The sequence below is a fragment of the Galeopterus variegatus genome, unplaced genomic scaffold, assembly GCF_000696425.1.
Source record: "Galeopterus variegatus unplaced genomic scaffold, G_variegatus-3.0.2 Scaffold489, whole genome shotgun sequence".
NCBI lineage: Eukaryota > Metazoa > Chordata > Mammalia > Dermoptera > Cynocephalidae > Galeopterus > Galeopterus variegatus.
Window position 1 is genome coordinate 269143 of NW_007726600.1, and position 22278 is coordinate 291420.

General features: G+C 33.4%; 1 protein-coding gene across 2 annotated transcripts in view; it reads right to left on the reverse strand.

Moving 5' to 3' along the window:
* The window catches only part of WDR7 (WD repeat domain 7), a 363500-nt gene that overhangs the window by 241916 nt on the left and 99306 nt on the right, over positions 1–22278 (reverse strand). For both annotated transcript variants that reach the window (XM_008569390.1, XM_008569388.1), the window contains exons 15-16: positions 14000–14769; positions 12446–12534 (exon numbers count right to left, since the gene is read on the reverse strand). In XM_008569390.1, the coding sequence (XP_008567612.1) occupies positions 12446–12534; positions 14000–14769 (859 nt within the window). The remainder of the gene's footprint in view (positions 1–12445; positions 12535–13999; positions 14770–22278) is intronic.

Genomic DNA, 22278 nt, shown 5'->3' on the forward strand with positions numbered 1-22278 from the left:
GTTTACTCTTGTTGAAAGAATCCTAACATAGCTCTATTCACTGGAGTTTTAAAAATACCTTTATGATACAAGTGCTTTATATACTAAAAGTAATTACTGTGAATTTTATAATTCTTATAGAATAGATGCACCAACTCCCTTCCCCCCAAAAGTTATGATGCCAGGAAAATGTTTCAGCTGAAATTATCATATGAAAAAGCAAAAGGACCGTATGGCACACACATTCTACAACTGGAGGTCAATGCTAAGATTTAGAGGTCACCATTTGACACTTCCTTCCTATGGAGAAATTACCATATGTCATGCACAAGCATCTTCAAATTAATCCCTCTCCTTTCTTCTGTCATTGAACAGCAATAGGCTTGGGCTCCTGAACAGATTAAGCATTGTCTGCTGAATGATATGTTTGCTTTTCATGCAGTGAAGTTCTTTTGTGACAACAGGACAGCTGCATGAAAACAACTTTTTCATAATTTCCACACGAATGCATCATAATGTCAATCAGACACGTGTGGGATAAACAGTAGAACTAAAAGAAGTCCATGAACAGTGACAAAAAAAGAAAATCTAACTCCATAAACCCTAAGAAGCACATCTTGCATACTTGAAAGCTTTATCTGGGAAATTATAATTATTTTTTATTACAAAAGACCTGTTTTTTTCCTCCCTATGAAATTACAATTATTTTATAATGTTATATTATGAAAGAAAATAGAGCTGCTTTTAATGATATATTTCATAAGATCTAAGAACTCCCTTATAAAGTAATCTTGCAAAGAAATCCCAAATATTTATATATTCTATTGAATAATTTTATTTTTTATTTCTTATCATCTTTAGTTACAAATTCAGTTATTATGATCTATAAAATATTCACTTCCCCATGCAAAAAGTTGGCAAGCTTTGGTGGCAAGGAGTAAATTTTCAGGTTTTAGCTTCCATGCCACCAAAATGTTGAGAAAGTTCCTCTGGTGGCTTCCAACAGTTGGGACTTTTCTATAATTTCACTTTTAAAAACATGAAAAGAGAGACAGAGAGAAATGATTATCCCTGCAATGGCTGTGCTATGTGATTTTACCCTTAATTCTGAAAGAAAACTAGAATGAGAGGGTAAGGAAATTCAATATAAAAGAATGAAAGTTTAGAACCGAGTAGTTAATACACTAGCTAGGTCAAATAAGTAGTGGTATTAAACCATAATGTTTTCTCTTAGACAGAAGTGTAAAAGAAAACTAGAAATGCTACTAGCAGAACTTCTAGAATAAGCATAATACCTCTTAATAGAATATTGTTCAACATATATAACTATTTTTAATGAGAGAAAAAAACAGATTCTGGGTATTATATTTTTGGAGTCATGTTTAAATGACATTTCATATAGAAAAAGGCATTTACCCTTGTCTAATAAATTCTGCGGGCACTAAAATCAAGAAAAATACTGTAATAGAAATCAAGGAATCAACTTTACTATGCTGTAAAAACCTCTGCATCACCGCGAAAAAATATTCACACTACCTCACAACTGAAATGGCAAAATATAGAACTACTTTCACAATTCATTGAGAAATTAAACTCTGCTACAGCGTTTACAACTGTCCACATACAGAAAATCCAACAACAGAAATTAGAAGGGAAAAACCCCACTTCCAAAATATAAACCTCAAGATTTAATGATAAATAATACATCTAAGAAGTTACACATGGCACTGAATATTGAAGATATGTACCATAAAACATAATCAAGCACTTGATTTCTTAAAGCAGAAAAACTGCTACGTCACCTATCAATTTACTTCTCGTATTAAGGATTAGCAAAACACAAGGAAAACAGTTTTAGCACAGCTTCAAAATAGTGACAGAATCGATACAAGTTCTATTTTACCTGGAAGGGTCCTTTAAGTAATTTTGCAGCTAAGAGCCTCTTAAACTGCTTACTCTCACATGAAAAGATAGATGATGATAAATAAACTTCTGTGACAAAATACACATGCACACATCTGCTCTGGCTTCCCTTTAAATGGTATATACGTGTGTACTCAATATTACAATATTCATGGTTTCTGTTTTTGAATAGGTGTACTTCAGTCTTCATTTGAAATTTGATTCTAAACTCCATCTTTCTCTACTCCCATTATGATATTAAAAACATAAACAGGACAGAAAGTTAACATACTTTGGGTGGCAAGTGCTCTCTATCTATTGGTCTAAATCTCATTAGCCTCCCAGTACATAAACAGAAATAGTTCTTTCAAAACATTTTTCCAAGAAAAAAAAAATCAAAAACTTCCAGAAAAACAAATGCAATGCTTAAATAAGAAAGGTTTTTTCAAAGCTTAAGAGTAAAAATTAAAGAAATAAAAATTACTTAATAACTACCTTCCTTCTAAAGAAGCCTCAGAACTTATATGTGAATGTATGTGTAGCAGTCATGAAGACTGTGTCTTAGAACCCCATTATGATGCTGTTCTTTAGTAACATCATACCACTAAACCTAGACAGAGATAAAAGTGCCTTCATATGGGGTCCTATTTCTATTTCAGGAACTAAATCCCGTTAGATTAATCTGCAAAATGTGACTTACGATACACACTGTTTAATTATTATAGAGGATACTTCACTTTAATTCAGCATATTTTATTAAGTCCACTAGAACTGGCAACTCATTTAACATGAAGGGCAATAATATCAGTACAAACACGAAGTTTAATAAGTTAAACAGCATAAAAAAGCTCATTTTGAAAGATGGGATTCCTCTGCCTCATCCCCAAGTATGGCTCCTGAAAGGCAACCATTTTCAACTATTTCTTCCAGCATTTACTTCTATATCACTAAATAATATGCTAATACTACAATTTCTTGATTTATCAAATTTAAATAATAGCTATTGGTCTCTACCAATATTGTGAGAGATGATGATTTAGCTTCAACAAACCAAATGTCCTAACCAATTCCCTTTCCTTTACTCCCAACTTCCCCAAATAGTCATATCATAATGTTTGGTTATATCAGTATTAAGTGTTTACATTATCTCTATATAAATATTGTTCAATGTTGACCAAAGTAGCTTACTAAGATCACATTTCCTTTCTTGGACACCTTGTTATTTTTTTCTGAATTAAAAAATTATCTTTTTTTTTCCATTTGCTTTCTTTTCTGTGTACCTATTTCATCTTCTTAAATCCTTTGAAAACCTCTCCATAATTTTCTACACACCAGTCTCATTTTTTCATGAACCATTTCTTGAGAAGACATCTCATACTCTGCTCCTATCTTCTACATGGCTGTCATCCTGAGACTTCAGCTTTTTAATTTGATTGAGAGTTTACATACAGAATTCTAAAATGATAAAATCATCTGCCATCCACATTCTTAAGGAACTATTCCATTGTCCTCCCTCTAGCTTATGGTTACTATTAAAAAGTCCGATAACACTTTTATTCCTGAAGTATAACTAATGAAACTGTTGAAGTTAGTAGAAAATGTTATAGACAAAACTACACAGATAAATATCATATAATATGATCATGAAAGAGAAGACATATTTGAAAATTAATGACAAAAGTAATTATATCAGTAGCTATGATAATTTCAAATATACTACTTACACAAAGTTGGAGTTTCTGTGGAACTTTGTAAATTGGTATTTCTGGACACTCTGCATATCATAAACAAATCCTTATCCTAAGAGGTCACTATAATGTTTCTGGGCAATATGGCCATAATTGTTATGATCAGTTGTTATAGGGAATGAATGAAAAACATAGAGGAAAGTGCATGATATATACTAAGTAAATAATTTATTCATATTATAAATGTATTGATCATGGTACTGATACAAAAAATATATAAAAACCTTATTTAAAGTGATGGATTCATTAATAATCTAGACCTTTTCACTTAAATATGAAGCCACTAAATGAACAATATATTTAGAAGCAAGATAGAAGTGTATTGTCAAACACTCTTAGAAAAAAGATACCATTAAAACACTGTGCTATGGGTTGAATGTTTATCACCACTGAAGCTCATGTGGGAGCTTGATTCCCAATCAGCACTGTTTGAAAGATGGGGTCTTTAAGAGGGATTGGATGAAAGGACTATACTCTCATGAATGGAATGGATTAATCCATTCATGGAGTATGGCTTAACAGTTTAATAAGTCAGCATGGGTGTGGACTGGTGGCTTTACAGGGAGAGCAAGTAAGCATGTGAAAACACTCTTGCCATTCTCGCCACATGATTGCCTGCTTCACCACAGTACTGTAGAGAGTTCCCACCAAGAAGAAGGCCCTCTGGACTTCCCAGCCTCCAAACTAGGAAATAAATTTCTTTTTCTTACAAATTACCTAGTTTCAGGTAGTCTCTTCAAACTTATGGTTAGTATGAAGAAGTCCAATAACACTTCAGAAAATGGACTAATACACACTGTAAAAGAAGAACACAAATAACTAGGGGCAATAGGGTAGTAGGAAGTTCCAGGCAATAGAAAGGGTAAGGACCTACCATAGTGGAATGAATTAACAGCCCCAGATGCCATTCTGACAAACAGATACATATGTATCAAGGCAACATACAAAAGTGCTCATAATGTTTGAAAAATACAGTAACACTACTTAACAATCTCTAGATCACCATTAGATTATATCAGGATTGGAATAAATTCAGATATGATGATCATTTTACTTTGGCCTATAACTCCAGCAAAAGAGGGAAACAAACAAACAAACAAACAAACAAAAAAAACCCCCAAACCCAAAATTTCTGTAAAAGGTCTCTCTCACTAACATTCAAAATAAATAAATGAGTTCTCTAACACCAAGAAGCATGAGGAGAGATTTTATTATAGTAAAAGATAAATTTGTAACATAAACACTAACTTGAATTAGATATATAAAATTGATTAAAAATTTTCTACTTCACTTAACGCTAAAGTGCTAATTACTATGTGCCAGGTACTGGGCTGAGCATATAAAAACACACAAAGATGATACAAGTTTCCTGCCCTCGAGGCACTCAGAGTTTACTAGAAAAGTGAATAAATAACCAATTAAAGTATTATGATGAATTTTACTCCTCTGGATTTTGTTCAATAGACATAAGCTCCTTGAAGGCAGGGATTTGTTTTGTCAGCCCTTATAGCCTCTGCACCTAGTTACTGACATGATTGATTCTAGAAGCATAAAGAGAAGGTATCTATAATTCAACAAATGTTTACTGGGCTCCTTCTAAGTATAAGCCACTGTTCCAAGCATTTGTGATAAATAAGTGAACACAAAAGAAGAAATGTTCCTGCCCTTTGAGCTTCCACAGCAAATTAACGTTAGAAGCCAATGGAAAAAAAAAAAAAAAAAAAAAGGCCTGTAAGTTCAAACGCTCAAAATGTAATGAAATTCTCAGCCATGCATTCACCTGATCTATGTAGTCCAGGTAAAGTACAGTTTTTTTGCTACAGATGCTGGAAAAGGATAATGATAAAGTATTAGTTAATTTATGTAAATGTTTCCTGAGATAATTTAACAATGACTACCTCTAAGTTCAGAGAACCTAAATTGAACCCATTTCTGAAAAATAAAAATGTAAAGAACGTAACTTTAAATCTTAATTTGCTTGGGCTTACTTGCACATATCCCACTAAGTAAAGATGCAACTACTAGACATGAAGATATGTCACAATCAAGATAATCACTAAAGACACAGACCAGAGATTTATGCCATGAGATTAATAAATGGAGAGGAAGATACTATGTCAGAATGTAGAAAAGCTTAAAGCAATGAGCAGATTTAGGGCTATATTACCGTGAACAAAAATTTGGTTGTTTGACATCTCTGACTCTTTTCTCAACTAGGATGTCTCATATACTGTGATATCAATTATCTAATAAATAAATGCTCTTTATTATAAAAGTAGACAACTGACAGTAATTATTAATTACTTAATAATTAATGTTAGTTACTGACAAACAATGAATTAATGAGTCCACTGTTAGATAAAATAAACCTCTTATGAAGAAACTAAATGCCCTGATATCATTTTTGAGAAATTATATAGCTAAACTATCTATACCATCTTTATTCTCAAACTCATATATCTATGTAAGGTCTAATCCCCAGCTAAAGTCTTTACTTCATATAGATTACTTTGCAGATGAACAAATATTAGCTAACATACAAGTGACAGTTTATTGAAAAGGAGCTTATTCATGTTTGCAACCCAACTGTAAAATGGACTTAGCGTCGCAGTGGGAGTCAGAAAAAGAAAACATAAGAGGAAAATGTTTAAAAGAAAACCACGGTAAAAGAAGTTAGAGTAGAAAGATGAATATAAAATGCTCTAACAGCTGAAATCTTAGAGAACTCAGTGCCCATGGTCTATTTCTTACCATTTCCTACCCTAAACTGATTACTTATGCTCGTGTGTTATCTACTAGATGTATATATAAATGACTCAAGAGAGTATACATCAGATTAATCTCTTTAACCCCCTAGAGCTGTTGAGACAAGTGCTTAACAAATATTTATTGAAGAAATAATTACACCATATATTCATTTCGATATTCAACTAGGTAGTAGGTTTCATAATGCCATCCTATGTATTTTACTATGTAACTCTCTCTCAGTAGACCGCTGAACTTCATTCAATTTAAAAAACAAACGTGTGCTTTCCAAATAGAAATTCCTAAATCTATTGCCTTAAATAAATTATTTAGAAAAAGACTCGACTCTTAGTACCTTCTTCTTCACTGCTCTCAGAAAAGCACTGAGTTTTGAGAGGAGCATTATATTAAAAGCATTTCAACTTTAAAATCCTCAGACTTGATCAGATGAGCAAATCCAACACCATAATGGTGGATATACACTGCACCATGACAATGTTACACACTACACTGGAATGCTTCTATTTACTATGATTACAAGGAGGGGTAGAGGGGTGGATGTAATTCAAGAACAAACGTCAGCTGCTAAGAATGATACTGAAGATGATGATGATGATGATGACAATAAAAAACATCTCCAACAGGGGTCCATCTTAAATGAAGTTTTTAACTAACTAAATGAAGAAAAGTATGTCCTGTCACTGATTTGTTGTGCATATTCTAGAAGATATTTTCAATAAATTCAGAAAAATAAATACATGCTATCATAGAAAAAGTACAGGATTTGGAGTTAAAAGGTGCTGGTTATGTCCTGATCATACACCATCATTCCTAACCACACTTTAGTCACCCACCTATGTAAGCCTGTTTCCATTTTTACCTGTAATAATACTATAAAAATATTAAAATTCCATGCAACATAAATAATGCTTACTTTATAAAGTAATAGTATAATTAGAACATTTTTAAATAAAGGGAAAGAAACTTCCACTTCTGGCCAACATGGAGTAAATGGCCAAGGTGAACTGGATAGTTTCTACTGTAATGTCTTCAAGTTCATCAGTCTTTTCTCAACAATGTCTAACCTGCCATTACTCCCATTCAATGTATTTTTTTCATCTCAGAGATGTGGTATGTGTCTTCAGAATTTTAATTTGGGGCTTTTTTTGTCTTCCTGGTCTAACCAACTTCTTTGAGTATATGGATTGCAGTTTTAATAACTGTTTAACATACTTATCTGAAAATTCTGATATCTGTCTTTCTGGTTGGTTTTCATTGATCAATTACTCTCCTCATTATGAACTGTGCTTCCCTGCCTCTTTGTATGCCTGGTAGTCTTTAATTAGATGGCAGTGATTTCAATTTTATCTGGTTTGGTACTGGATATTATGTATTCTTATAAATCTTCTTGAGCTTTGTTCTGAATGCAGTTACATGCAAACAGTTTGACCTTTTTCTGATCTGGCTTTTATGATTTGTTAGGTGGGTTTGGAGTAGTTTTCTATATAAGGCAAATTACTCCCCATTACTAAGGCAAGATCTTCCTGAATACTCTTTCCAATGCCCTGTGAATTATGAGGTTTTCCAGTTAGGCTGGTGGGAGGGAGCAGGCATTATTTCCTGCCCTTCAGATGGTTCTTTCAGCAGCCTCTAGTAGTTTCCTTACACACATATACTGATAGGTACTCTGCTGCATAGTCAAATCTATATTTGACTGGAGAGATCAAACCTGGAGAAATCAAAACTATACACCAAAATCCCTCATGAACACATACACAAAAGCTCTTAACAAAATTTTAGTAAATTGTAGTTAATAATCTATAAAATGAATACTTCATCATGACAAAGTATGGTCTATATTACAACACTGTTTTAAAACTAAAGAGCCAATATGTAGTAGTCCCCCCTTATCCACAGTTTTGCTTTCCATGGTTTCAGTTACCTATGGTCAACCGCAGTCCAAAAATATGTGAGTACAGTACAACAAGATATTCTGGGAAAGAGAGAGAGAGACCGCATTCACATAACTTTTGTTACAGTGTATTGTTATTATTTCTCTATTTTATTTAACTATCATTGTTAATCTCTTACTATGCCTAATTTATAAATTAAACTTAATCACAGGGAGGTATGTATAAGAAAAAACAGTATATATAGTGTTCACCACTTACTACCCATGGTTTCAGGCATCCACTGAGGGTGTTAGGATATATCCCCTGTGGATAGGGGTGACTACTGTACTTTGTCTTATTAAGAGAATAAAGAAAAAAAATCATATAAACATTTCAATAGATGCAGAAAAGCACCTAACAAAATCTAACATTCATTCATAATAAAAGATTCTCAACAAACTAGGAATAGAAAGGAACCCTCTAACCTGATAAAGGGCATCTAAGAAAAAGTCACAGGTAACACCTTTCTTAGTAGTAAAAGACTGAATGCTTCACCCCTCAGACTGCAAATGAGGCAAGGATACCCGCTCTAACTTTTTCAATTCGGCATCATTTTGGAAGTCCTAATCTATGCAAAATCGCATACAAACCCTTCTTGACAATAGAAAAAGAGAAAACATTCCTCAACTCATTTTTGAAACCTGAATAACTTAAAACCTTCTACGGTCATTAAAAGAAAGAAAAAATTTTCCTAAATAAAAGATATTAAACCAAATACAACATATAAGATGAAAATATATCACAACAAGATTGGTTTTACTCTGGAAGGCAAGATTGGACTTATGTTCTAAATTCACCAATTAACAGAGCAATAAGAAAAGTTACAAAATCATCTCAATAGATACAGAAAAAGTATGACAAAATTCAAGAAACACTGATGATAAACACTTAGCAAAGAAGAAATAAAAGGGAGTTAATTTCTTAAGAGTATCTATATAGGATATGATTTCCTATCATACAGGAAATATCATAATTATGAAAGGTTAAAAGTTTCCCTTTGAGACTGGGAACAGAAAAGGTTTTACCATATGACTGCCCATATGATCAAAGGAATCTCTAGATAAATTATTACAATTAATACGTGAATTTAGCAAGATTGCTTAACACAATATCGATATACAAAAATCAACCGCATTTCTATACCAGGAGCATGGAAAATGTAAAATAGTTAGAATAATACAAATTTTAAGAATATTTTTAAAATCCAAAATCTAGAAATGAATATCACAAAAGATCTCCACACATAAAACTATAAAGGAGTTATGATAAAGAAGACCTAAATAAATGTAGAGATACATTGAGTCAATGTATTGAATGAGTGAATTCCATAAAGATATTAATTCTCCCCAAGCTGATCAAATAAATTCAATACAGATACAGTTGAAATCACAACAGGTTTTGTGGCAGTTGAGAAACTGATTCTAAAATTTACATTGAAATTCAAAGAAACAAGAAGAGTCAAGACACGTTAGGAAGAGCAACGTGGGTAGATGTCATCTACTAGATATCAAGGCTTATTATAGAGCTACAGCAATTAGGACTCAAGGCTAACAAGCAAACCAATGAAATTAAAGAGAAACAGACCATACATAAGAAGATTTTATTAATGACAAAGATGGAAATGTAAAGCAGTGGAGAAAGAATCATCTCCTTAGTAAATAATGCTGGACCAATTTGGTGCTGTGTGGGTATGGGGGGGGTGATGAAAAAGGACTCTTTTTCTCATTATACACAAAATTCACTTCGAGGCAGATTGCAGATCTAAATAAGAAGGGTAAAAGAGTAAAGTTTCTAAACAAAAACAAAAAAGACTATCCTCATGATATTTAAGGTAGGTGAAAACTTCTTAAACAGGATACAAAAATATTAATCTTAAATGAAAAGACTGATATATTGGATTTCATTGAAATTAAGCAATGCCAAATTTCAAAGACAGGAGTTTGGAAAAATATATATATATTTACAATACATATAACAAAGGCTCATGTCAAGAATATGACCCCTACAAATAATTTTTTTCAAACAGAAAAACACACAAGAGTTGAATAGGCACTTCACAATAGAAGATATAGAAATGGGTAATAAACATACAAAAATGTGCTCAAACTCAAAGTTACTAGGGAATATAAATTAAGCACATGAGAGAGACCACCACCACACATTAAGATGGCTAAAATGAAAAAGATGGAAAATATTAGTTGTTGTCTAGTATATCTCACCAGTTGTGTATAAGAGCTCTTGTTGCTCAATATTCTAGCCAACACTTAGTATTTTCCATCTTTTTCACTTTAGCCATTTTGGTGAATGTGTATCATCCTCTCGATTAGGAAAACATCTTAACATCATCTACTAAAGCTGAAGATAAACATATCCAGAAATTCCACTTTTAATTACATACACAACAGAAATGCTTATAATGTTCACTAGGATTAAAATACAAGAATGTTCACAGCAAAATTATTTATGAAAACCAAATACTGGACACAATCCAAATGTCTGTGGACAAAAAAAATATATAAATAAATTGTGAGTGTGATCTATTCATTCAACAGAATACTATATAGCATGAAAATGAACAAACTATAGTCAAATGCAACGATACTGATAAACCACACAAAAGAATGCCAACACAATAAAGAATATATATTGTATGACTGAATTTATATAAAACTCAAAAGACAGGCAAAACTAAACTATAGAGTTTAGAAATGTAAACTCAGGTGGTACAACTATAAAAGAAAGCAAGGAAGTGTTTTCGTAAAAGTGAAGATAGTAGTGACCTTTGGGAGGGGAAGGTATAATGATTGGGAGGGAACACGGAAGATACTTCGAAGCACTGGCAGTGTTCTATTCCCTGCCCAAGGATGCAGTTACAAGGGTGTTCAGCTTATGAAATTACAGAGCTATACATTTCTGTTTTTGTACTTTCCTGCATTTATATTATATTTGGTTATCTAAATAAAACTATTATATAACTTTTATATAGTTTAACATAAACTATTACATGATTATGTAACTTTAATTAGAGGACCAGGAAATAAGAATGGTAACCATGTGGGGCTGGAAATGAAGGATGGGAATGGCTTAGAGAGTGTGAGAGCTTATCTTCCATAATGAGAAACAATAGACAGTGCCTAACACTGAAAATCAAGCATACCGTTTAAGAATGCTAAAATTAGTACCAAATAATCAGCTAAGAGAGATAAAAGTACTCTTCCTAGAGAAGGGGAAAATTGTAGATATGAACTTGGAGGCCTTTTGTTTGTCTAACAAATCTGATAGAACTACTCTTTGACTTTTTCAAACTAAAAAACAAACAAACAAAAATGCAAGGGAAAAAGAAAACTCTAAGACATCACCATTTATAAACAGAACCTTCATCAACCCATCCCTTGCTTACTTTCTTACTTCTCTCAATCATACTCTGTGAGAGTCAGCATTAACTCTTGTCCTAAAGCAAAGTTCTCTAAACAGAAGTGACTCCCCAACAGTTTTCATTAATTCATTTGTCAGTCTTAAAAGGAGTATAAAAGGTATACTCGGGAATATACAGAAATAATTAATAAAGGAATAAAGGAAGAGAAATTCAACCTTTCTTCTCTTCCACCACCTAATGAAAAACAAAGCTACAGATGAAAGTTAAAGTATATAATGATTTAAATAATAAGAAAAGATACAAAGAATAGTTTAACAAGGATTTCCACTTGTAAATCACAATGTGTAAACAACTGGCAAATGGCAGAAGATTGGCTAAAGCATAAAACTATGAATTTAAACATTTTAAATGTACTTAAAAATAGACATAACTTTTAATCTCAAGATACACACAATTAAAACACTAGTGTTGTCAAGTTAAGGTGCCCCTAATGCATAAAAATTAGACCAAAGACAGTACAATAAAATTACGTGAAATATGCTCATTTATCAATTTCTAAATAAATCTGATTTATTTTTTAACTGACATCTTAACTATCCATATTTACATCTGGAATATAACAACTTTTCTTTTCTTTTAACAATCTGAGACAAACAAAATGTTATGATTATATATTAGCCTATGCCTCCTTAGTTTCTAGAGCTGAAATGTCATGTCAATTACTTAATAAGACTTAATTTTACCTTGTTTAATCTGTCCTTGCACAATATTACTAGAAGTTGGAGGGGAACCCCTTGCCTTAGAAAGATCTGGGGTGCTTGGTCTAGGTGGCCTTAAAAAAAGAAGAAAAAAATACATGTATATATACTTTCATATTTTCATTTTCCAGAATAATTAAAAGTATTACATTTTCTAGTTTCAAATGAATCACAAAACAACACATACAGAACATTTTCAATTTACTGCTCCAAAAAGATGGCTTTTTTTGGGGGGGGGGGGTCTAGGTGGCCTTAAAAAAAGAAGAAAAAAATACATGTATATATACTTTCATATTTTCATTTTCCAGAATAATTAAAAGTATTACATTTTCTAGTTTCAAATGAATCACAAAACAACACATACAGAACATTTTCAATTTACTGCTCCAAAAAGATGGCTTTTTTTTTGGGGGGGGGGGGGGTTGGTACCTATCAACATTTTCCATTTCAAATTTCAGTATGGTAAAATAATTAAATTAATAGCAAGTAGCAAGTAAAAATTTTACATCTATAATTTATGCTTTATATTAATCTAAGAAATACTTATGAACACTTCAGGGTATTACCATTGACAGATAAGTATCATACTAATCCTTCATTCTTCAATATAAGCATGCTGAGATTTTAGACTACCCCATATCATTGGTCCAAATAAATCTGTGGAATAATACATTGAGTTTAAAAGTATTCAGCCCTGAAATCTGAAAAAGGTAGTAAGGCATTAAGAAATCTTGAACCCTAGAGGCAGACTGTCTCAGTTTGAATTCTGGTTCTACCACTTACTAGCTATGTGACCTTGGGCAAGTTACCTCACCTCTTGATGTCTCAGTTTTCTTATCTGTAATAAAGGTATAATTAAGGTACCTACCTTATAGGGTTAAGAGCACTAATGAGTTAGTTTTTGTAAAGGGCTTACAACAAAACCTGACACAAAGTAAGTGCTATATATATTTTTGTTAGATTTTTAAAAATTCTTGATATGGTCAACTCTTGATATAGTATAATAAAAAGTTGTCTTCATAACTTTGGAAATATAGGAAACAGCAATTCAGGCTAAGCATTCTAAAAAAATATTAAAATAGTATTCCCCTACATTTAAAAAAGTTTTCTCTTTTCCTATTGGAAAATTCTGACTATACTTCTCTAAAACATCATTCATTTCAAATGAGTTACAATGAGAAGCAGTTTTTTAATCAAATATACATTTTAAATTGAATGTTAGTGCAAACTTAAAGTAGATTCAATTTTAACATTATATTTACTCAAGAGCTAGTCTATATGACCAATTCCCTCATTCCAAATTATTTTTTTTAAATAGCTACTAGGTTTGTCTATGTATATATAAAATTATATAATTTTCTTATGTCTTAAATCAGGCATTTTGGAGATCTGGATTTTAAAATTTAAAGGGGAAACACTGAGATGACACTAAAATGTGTGCAGATCCAAAAAAAAAAAAAAGGTAATAAACAATGACAAAAATAAAACAGGTTTCTTTTTTTGAAACTTAAAAACAAAATCAAACTATCATGGTCACACCTGGTAGGGCCCTTCTTCATATGATCACCAATAAAAGTTGCATTGGTCATACTCATTAAAGTATTTGCCAAAGATATGATAGACAGCAGATGTTGCGTGGTGACGGCTCGGGACACTCCGTAAGTCCCCCTTCCTATTCCCTCCGTTGCTGACAGCTTCCTTCCTACTTCTGCTTTCCCGTGTGATAGTTTGCAAGCAGCCTGATTATAACCAGGAAGCATCAGTGACATATGACCTCCTCTCGATAAGAGACCAAACGATACTGTGCAATGGGGTTTCAGCATCCCAAGGCGATCCAGACAAACTTCATCCAGAACTTCATTCAAACCCCAGGCATGAAGGCAGGACATGAACAATTTTGCAGTGTCCATAGTTAAGTTATATTCTAATAGGGTCAGTGGCTTAGATTTGCTGGCCCGATATTCAGGATCACTTTCTTCCTTTCTCTGTCTCATTATCTCCTCATCCTCCTCTTCATCATCAAGGAGGTGTTCCTTTATGTTCTCTTTGATAGTTTCTTTCACTTGTTGGAAGAGAACTGCTGCTCGTTTTCCAGTCAGAAAAGAGCCCCCTTTGTCTGAACTGCCAGATGCTTTTTGCAAATTCTCCGGGGAAATAAGCGCAGTATTCGGCCTAGAGGCTTCTTCAGTCAGGAGCTGAATAATCAACGCTTCCACATCAAAGAAAAGCACATGTATGTCCGGGTCTGTTAGGTTTGTCTTTATTGCTTGAACCATCAGGGAGTTATGAGAATATTTAGGTAAATTCCCCTGCAATAAATATTTTTATAAGATGGTTACAGTTAAAAGTGTTTAATTTCATACATCCATTAATGAACAATAAACAGTCAGAGGAATTAAAATGCTTATTAAGCTGTCTTCTTAGGTACCTATATCATTAAAAATAACACGCTAACTCTGCCAATCAGTAGCATGTAAAAGACATGAACTTATGCAATCAGAAGAACTTTATGCTGAAACAATCGTAAAATTGTTAATCAAAAAACCAAGGAAATAAAAGTTAATTATTGAAGCAGGGGTTCTTTTTATTCATAGAACAAATAAAAATCTGTTTCAATAACTTATAAGCAAATTCTACCTCTGAGAATTAACTATTATTCCACCTATAAGAATAATAATCATGGCTACTGATCCTTCTAAATGCTGCACCATCCTATCACTCCTTTTTCTATTTTACCTCCAATCTCTCCCTGTTCAGGGATTCCTCTCCCTCAATATTCAAGTCTGTCTACTTAGATCATTTAAAAAAATGTTATCTGTTGGCCATGCCCCCTCTTCTATTTCTCTCCCCTTCTACTGTCCTTTTTAGCCAAATTTACTGAATGTAGTAGACTAATTCAATGGAAACTCTTTAGTCCCTCTCCTCCTTAATCTCTTTGCAGTATCTGAAAATGATGTTTTTGCTGAAAAAGAGGGAGGGCAAATAGGAAGAATTAAAAGCCACCTCTCCAGCTTCCTGGAGAAGACAACCACCTTCCTGGTGAGTCGTCTAATTCTGACCACCCCTCTCTCTCTCAGTCAGCTGCCCTGATAACTCACTCTCCTCCCATATTAGACCTATCACCTATATGTCAGCGGCTCCCTAATTTCCATCATCAACCAGACCAGTTTCAATGCTGTATTTCCAATTGCTTATATTTGGATGTCCCACATTACCTCATATTTAACATGTCCTCATCTCTACCCTCTCATTTAACCAGCTTTACTTCCTAAATTATCAGTTGGGAATCATTCCTCTTTCTTTCTATCCCACTGTCACAGAAGAAATTCAGACACTTATTCTTGTTCCTCAATACTGGTTTTACCGCCCCTAGTCTCGGCCTCCTCCAATGCCACCTCCACAGAGCTACAAACTTCTTTCTGAAGCACGAATTTAATTATGTCACTCTTCTCCAAAAAATTTCCATTATTATGGGTTATTAAGAGAAAAAGAAAATACAAAACTCTTAAAAACTAAATCAAAATATAGGTGAATATCTGATCTTCAGATGAAAAAGGACTTTCTAAGCATACTTACATTTAATATTTACTACTGTTAAAATAAATGGTAAACAGCAAGTAAAAAATTTGAATAAAATGTGCCAGAAAAGGGCTGATGAAGAGTTATAATCTATATAAATATTTCTTAAAAATCAGTAAGAAAAATACTAATGCCAAATAAAAGGAAAGGGGAAAAAAACTGTAAAGGTCAAGAATGATTCACAGTAAAAGAAACATAAGTAGTAGGTAAATATAAGGAAAACCTGCTCAAACTAGTCAAGGAAATAACAGTTAAAATAACCTTAAGGTAGCTTTTATAAAATTAGCAAATAATAAACACTGAAAACAGTATAGTGAAACCCACACACTGAGGGAATAAATTTAAATAGTAGCCTTTCTAAAGAGTAATTTGGCAAAATGCATTGTGAGCCCTTAAGATTGATATTGTTTGATCCAGTATATTTATTCCCAGGATCCTCTTCTAAATCATCAGAAATACAAACAAGGATTTATGTGCAATGGTGTTCAGAATCCCTCCCTCAAGAAGTATCCCATGTGGCCTCTCTTCCAAAAATTACTCAGAGAATTCTTCAGGCAGATCTTATCATTACTTCCTTTGTATAAACTTCTGCTCTAAATTGAATGAATGCTGTTTAAAGAAAGGTAGAAAATAAATATTTTTATACTAGAGTTAAACAATGTAAGGTGCATAAGTAATATGGTAAATTTACACTGCACAATAGTAAATATGAAGTTACAAATATACAGAAAAAAAAATCAAAACTTTCCGAATCACATTCCTGTATTTAATTCATTCATTCCACATTCACCTAACACCTACTATGTCCTGTGTCTGTTCAAGGATGGAGGATACAGGATAAAAAAGTGAGTAAGAAATAGTTTTTCTAGTCATGGAACTCAAAACTAACATAAACAAATTATCATACTGGAGTATAAATGGTGCTATAAATAAAGGGTATCATGTCAGGAAGATAGCAGGATGTGAAAAGGACAAAGGCAGGAAACATCTCAAGATGGATGTTGATGAAACCACAGGTGACCATGATGAAGAACACAAGGGATGGTTCATTGAGAGTATGGAGGGTCACACTAAGGCTTTTGAACTTCATTTTGCAGGCTTGGGAGCCACTAAAGCAATACTTTTCTCAGAATCATAAGGAGTGCTTGTTAAATACAGGTTGCTGAGCCTGTTATCGGACCTAAATCAGTATCTCTGCGAATGTGCCAGAATCTGTCAGAGTACCCCAGAAAACTTAATGCAGTAAAGTCTGAGAACTACTAAAGGCTTTAATGAGGGGAGTAACATGATCAAATCTAATTGTATAAATGTTTACCCACCAACATTGTTGGATGAAAAGTAGCAAGACCAGTGTCATGAATATGAAATGGGAGACGAGAGAAGCCATCCAGATAAGGGAAGATAAAAGTATGCAATAGCACTAAGAACATAGAAGATGGGATGAATTGAAGAATGTGTACATTACCCTACTATTTCTCACAGCACTGTGCTTTATATTTTTTAATGAATGTACAATGTCAGACACTATGCTTAATGCTTTGTCCCTATCAACACTAATTTGAGTGAGTGATGCATAAAATTATACATAATAAATACATCTAATATTATTGATATGAAAATTATTAATAATAACCGCTACCACATACTAAGCTAATGCTGTGACCTAGGCACTATGCTAGGTATTAGGATTGGTTATGTTCACAGCAAAAGATAAAATATTATCTTATATCAATATTAGGTAGACAGACCTGACAGTAAGTATGTGGGAATAGGTAATAACATTAGGTAAAACAGAGTCCACCACAGTATTTTAGCAGATACATCTGTCTTTACAGTAAAGATCTGCAAGATTCTTTTAGGAAAAAGATAGAGACCATTACTTCCAAAGAATATAAAATCAAACGTGTCTGGTAAAAAATTATTGAAGCAGCCAGAGTGGCTTGAAGAAAAAAAAAAAAATTATTGAAGCAGCCAGAGTGGCTTGAAGAAAAAAAGAAGGCAAGAATGCAAATACCAGATAGACTTTTAAGCTCTCTCATCTGATGTCAACCACACATGTGCCCCTTTCAGCACCCCGAGATCTGCCCGTGTTTCTATCTTTTTCTGGTAGGTGTGTCAGCAGACAGCTCATGTCCTTGGACAACTGAAAGGTTATCTAGTGTCTGATACCATGTTATTGGGATGCAATTGTGCATGACTTCTCTTATCACAACCTCTCAGTGCTAATGATTGTGTCGTTGTGGCAAAAACTGTACCTAACAGCAATCCACAATCCACACAAAAAAGAGAGGGTTAAAAAAAACAAACAAACAAACAAAAAAAACAGAAGAAAACAACAACCACAAAACAGATGAGAAGAGAACAGGAGACTGAGGAAAAAAAGGAGAGAAAATGACTCATCCCCAAGTCCTGTAGATGAGTTATAATTTCTAATATCACCAAGTTCTGCATAACCTATAATGCCTGACAATGGGTTTTACTAACCTATCAAAGTCGTTACAAAAAAATACTGATATCCAGCAAAGTTGTGAGGATAATACTTCGGTTAAACGCATTGAGATGGCAGAGTTAACCCCCAGTGTGTCTGATATTATAATATGTTACACTAAGATTAGCTATGGGAAAATGAACAAAAATATCTATCAAACTCCAAAGGTGTCTTGGCTCAATCAAAGAAATACACGTCTAAAGCAAACTAACTCATTCAAATCATTTTATATTCTTAGTTTCAAATACAGGCTGTCTGATCCAAAAAATTCTTTAACAGGAACCTTAGTATGCTTGTTCTGCCACCTTTATTAAGAACATCAGAAATGTGCGCTCACAAACTCACCTTTACGTTACTATGGAGGAAGACTAAATTCAATTCAGCAAATATTTGTGGAGTACCTATTACGTGCAAGATGCTTGGGAAAAAATAAATCTTCTGTCCTTAAGGCGATAGTTTAAAAATTTACTTGAAAAAGGCCAACAATGAAAGATAAATCATAAGGTATGTACAAATAAAATGGTCTCAAATTTGCTAGTAAAACTCAATGAAAAAATGCAAAATACATATGTATGTACACGTACTTAAAAGGCTAGTGAGACAGACATATTAGACATTTTCACTGTAAGTACCAAGTTGAGTATAACTTTATATTTTATGCAGAGAGGAAAATACATATTTTAAATAAGGAACCTGACTTAAAATATTACAGAAATGCAACCACAGGAAAAATTCATTGGATCACTTGTTCATCACTGAAAATGCACCTATGGCATTACATTAAGGGTATCAGGTAATATTGTCTCATGTGAAAACCCAAGGAAAGTAACAGAACTACAATTATGAGATTAATCTTTATTCCAGCATGGATATTTTTCAGCACATGCACACACACACACACACACACACACACACACACACACACACCATATGCCATAGCCCCTAGCAACAAAAAAAGCAATAACTTAGATTCTGCAAACAAAAAAAGCAATAACTTAGATTCTGCAGAGGAAAAAAATGTTGATGTATTCTTGTTATAACATTTATCATTATTATGTGTTTGAATATATTCTAGGTTAAACCATGTCTGCTGAAACACCTGATAGATTTGTCCCCTAAAACTAATATTATAATATTTTAAGCATATTTCATTTTATCCAATGACTAACGGAAATTTAAAACACTGGCAATAATTTTACTCTTTCACCATTTACTTCAATGGTCCTGATTTAAAAGTTTACTTATGCCTGAATTATTATTTATTTTATTTTTTTTCTTTTTGTCTTTTTTCGTGTCCGGCAACGGATCACAACCCTCAGTGTCACGCCCGTACCGGACCGGGACCGGCAACGGGATCGCACCCCTCGGTGTTGCTCCCACCCCTTGCTCAGCCAGTGAGCGGGAGCCGGTCTGTATGTGGGATCTGAACCCTCGGCGGGAGCGCCACCGTGCTCCCAAGCGGCGCACTGTAGCAGTGCGCCACCAGGCCGGCCCGCCTGAATTATTTTTAATATCACAGTTTTCAAGACTATTTTTAAATACTCTTGTAAAATAATTTAAAATAACTTATTATCTTTCCTGAATGAACACTTTGTCCAATCTATAACACTATCAAACGGTTCAGATTTCTACCTAAAAATAGTTGACTTATACTAATGAGAATTACAGACATCAGCTAATTTTGATGCTAAACTGTAAAGCAGAAGAGTTGATGACTTAAAAAAATAATCAGAATCTTCTCTGAAACCAGAGATTAAGAACACCAACAACAAGGCTAGAAAATGTCACATATCTAACACACACATACATACACACGTGTGCGCAAGCACTTCTATATCAGCACTGAGTCCTAAGATAGAACACAAGAAAAAATTTGTATTCGACAAATCTTAACATAGTATTTTACAAAATAATGTAGGTATCATATTTATAATGCATGTCCTAAATAATTTTTAATTTCCTAAGTATGGTGTAAAAAACCAGTTTATTACCTAATAATATTTTGGTAGGAAAAATAAATTACAAGAACAATAATTTTACTCTTGATTTTGTATAGGATATGTTATTAAATGAAAAGATTTTAAAAGAACTTCTGAAATTCTTATGCATAATGTTAAGTGTAAAAGGTTCACTGAATAATAACAAATTAATGTCTCAAAACATTTTAAAAATATTCTAAAATTAGCTAAGGGAAAACCTCACCATCTATTAAAAAGTATTACCAATATGGTTCAAATATTAACTATTTTAAGTATTAGGGAAAAGGAAGAAACATTGGGAGGGAGGAAGAAAAGTGGAAGGAGACAGGACAGGGAGGAACAAAACCTAAAAATTATCAAGAAAACTTGAGTCAAATGGATATCTGGTGCCCTCTGCTGTTGTACTGCTGTTACTAAACACTAATGGTTAGGACAGCACAAAGTGAGACAAGCTCTTTTTCAGAGAATTAATTTACATTGGGATCAGACAACACTCTTATCTACTTATCTTAAATATTTGATTTTGGATAGGATGAGATTTCATGATTAGGTATGAATGTCAATATATGGTCATAGAGTTCATGTTATTTCACTTCCTTTCATGTTTTTCATTAACAAGTATATTCATTAATAAGCTTAAATTAAAAAGAGATATTTAACCTATTGAAGGTTTGATATTATAATTTACTTCATATGACATAAATACAGATCACTCAAAAAGAGTAAATTATAAATATTAAATATAAACATTTAAATCAAGTCTTTTGATAAAGAAAATATCTCCCAAAGATATTTCTACAGGCCACGTACACTAGATAATAATGCTTGAATATATCAAAATATTACTAATATAATAAGGGATTATAAGATTAATATATTAAGAGTTTCTACACAGTAGCACAAGAGATTGATTTTCAACTCTTCCTAAAGGGCCAAGTTACCAAAGTAACAAGACCAGGATCCCTCCTCCATTACACAGACCTTTATATGAATCACTTAACTTCTCTAGCACCAATTCTTCTATCTTCCAAATAAAGAAAAGACAACCTACCTCAGAGAGGTGTTGTAAACAGCTAATAGATAACACAAGAAGTATTCCTTTTACAGGTAATAGATAATAAAACCCACCTCATTTTATTTCAAATAATAAATGTGTTAAAGATATATGTGAAAACAGTTTAAACCAACAGAAGGAAAGAAACTGTAAAAATCCAAAGATCTCCTATTATTACATATCCTACTGGGTATACCAAATCCTTAACACATTTGTAAATGAATGGAAACAAGGTGAGATTCTGGGAGGCTGACTGGTTAAGAAAAAAGACAAGACTGGGAATGCCCTCAAGATGGTGGAATAGATGGTCCCCAGTAACACTCTCTCCCACAACTGATCAATCCACAGCTATTAAAAAAGCAAAGACTGCCAACAAGAGACCGCTGGAGCTCAGGGAAAGAAGAGAGACCTGCAGAGTTCATGAATGCAGGAGAAGCCACAGCAAGAAGAAGAAAGGACTGCTGCAACCATTTCGAGCCCCAACCACTTCAGGGCTGGCCCAGGTGAGGGGCGAGAAGAAGCGCAGGACACATCAAACAGTAGCTGATGAAAGCCACAGCTGTGTCATTTGTGTGACATTGCCTGGGGTCTGCAGGGGAGAAGAAGAACTCGGAGCGCACCATACAGTCCCCTAGGCCAGAAAGACCACTGACAAGTTTCCTGTGGACCCACATAGGAATGAGGGGCTGCAGTCAACTGACCAAAGGAACCACCCAGA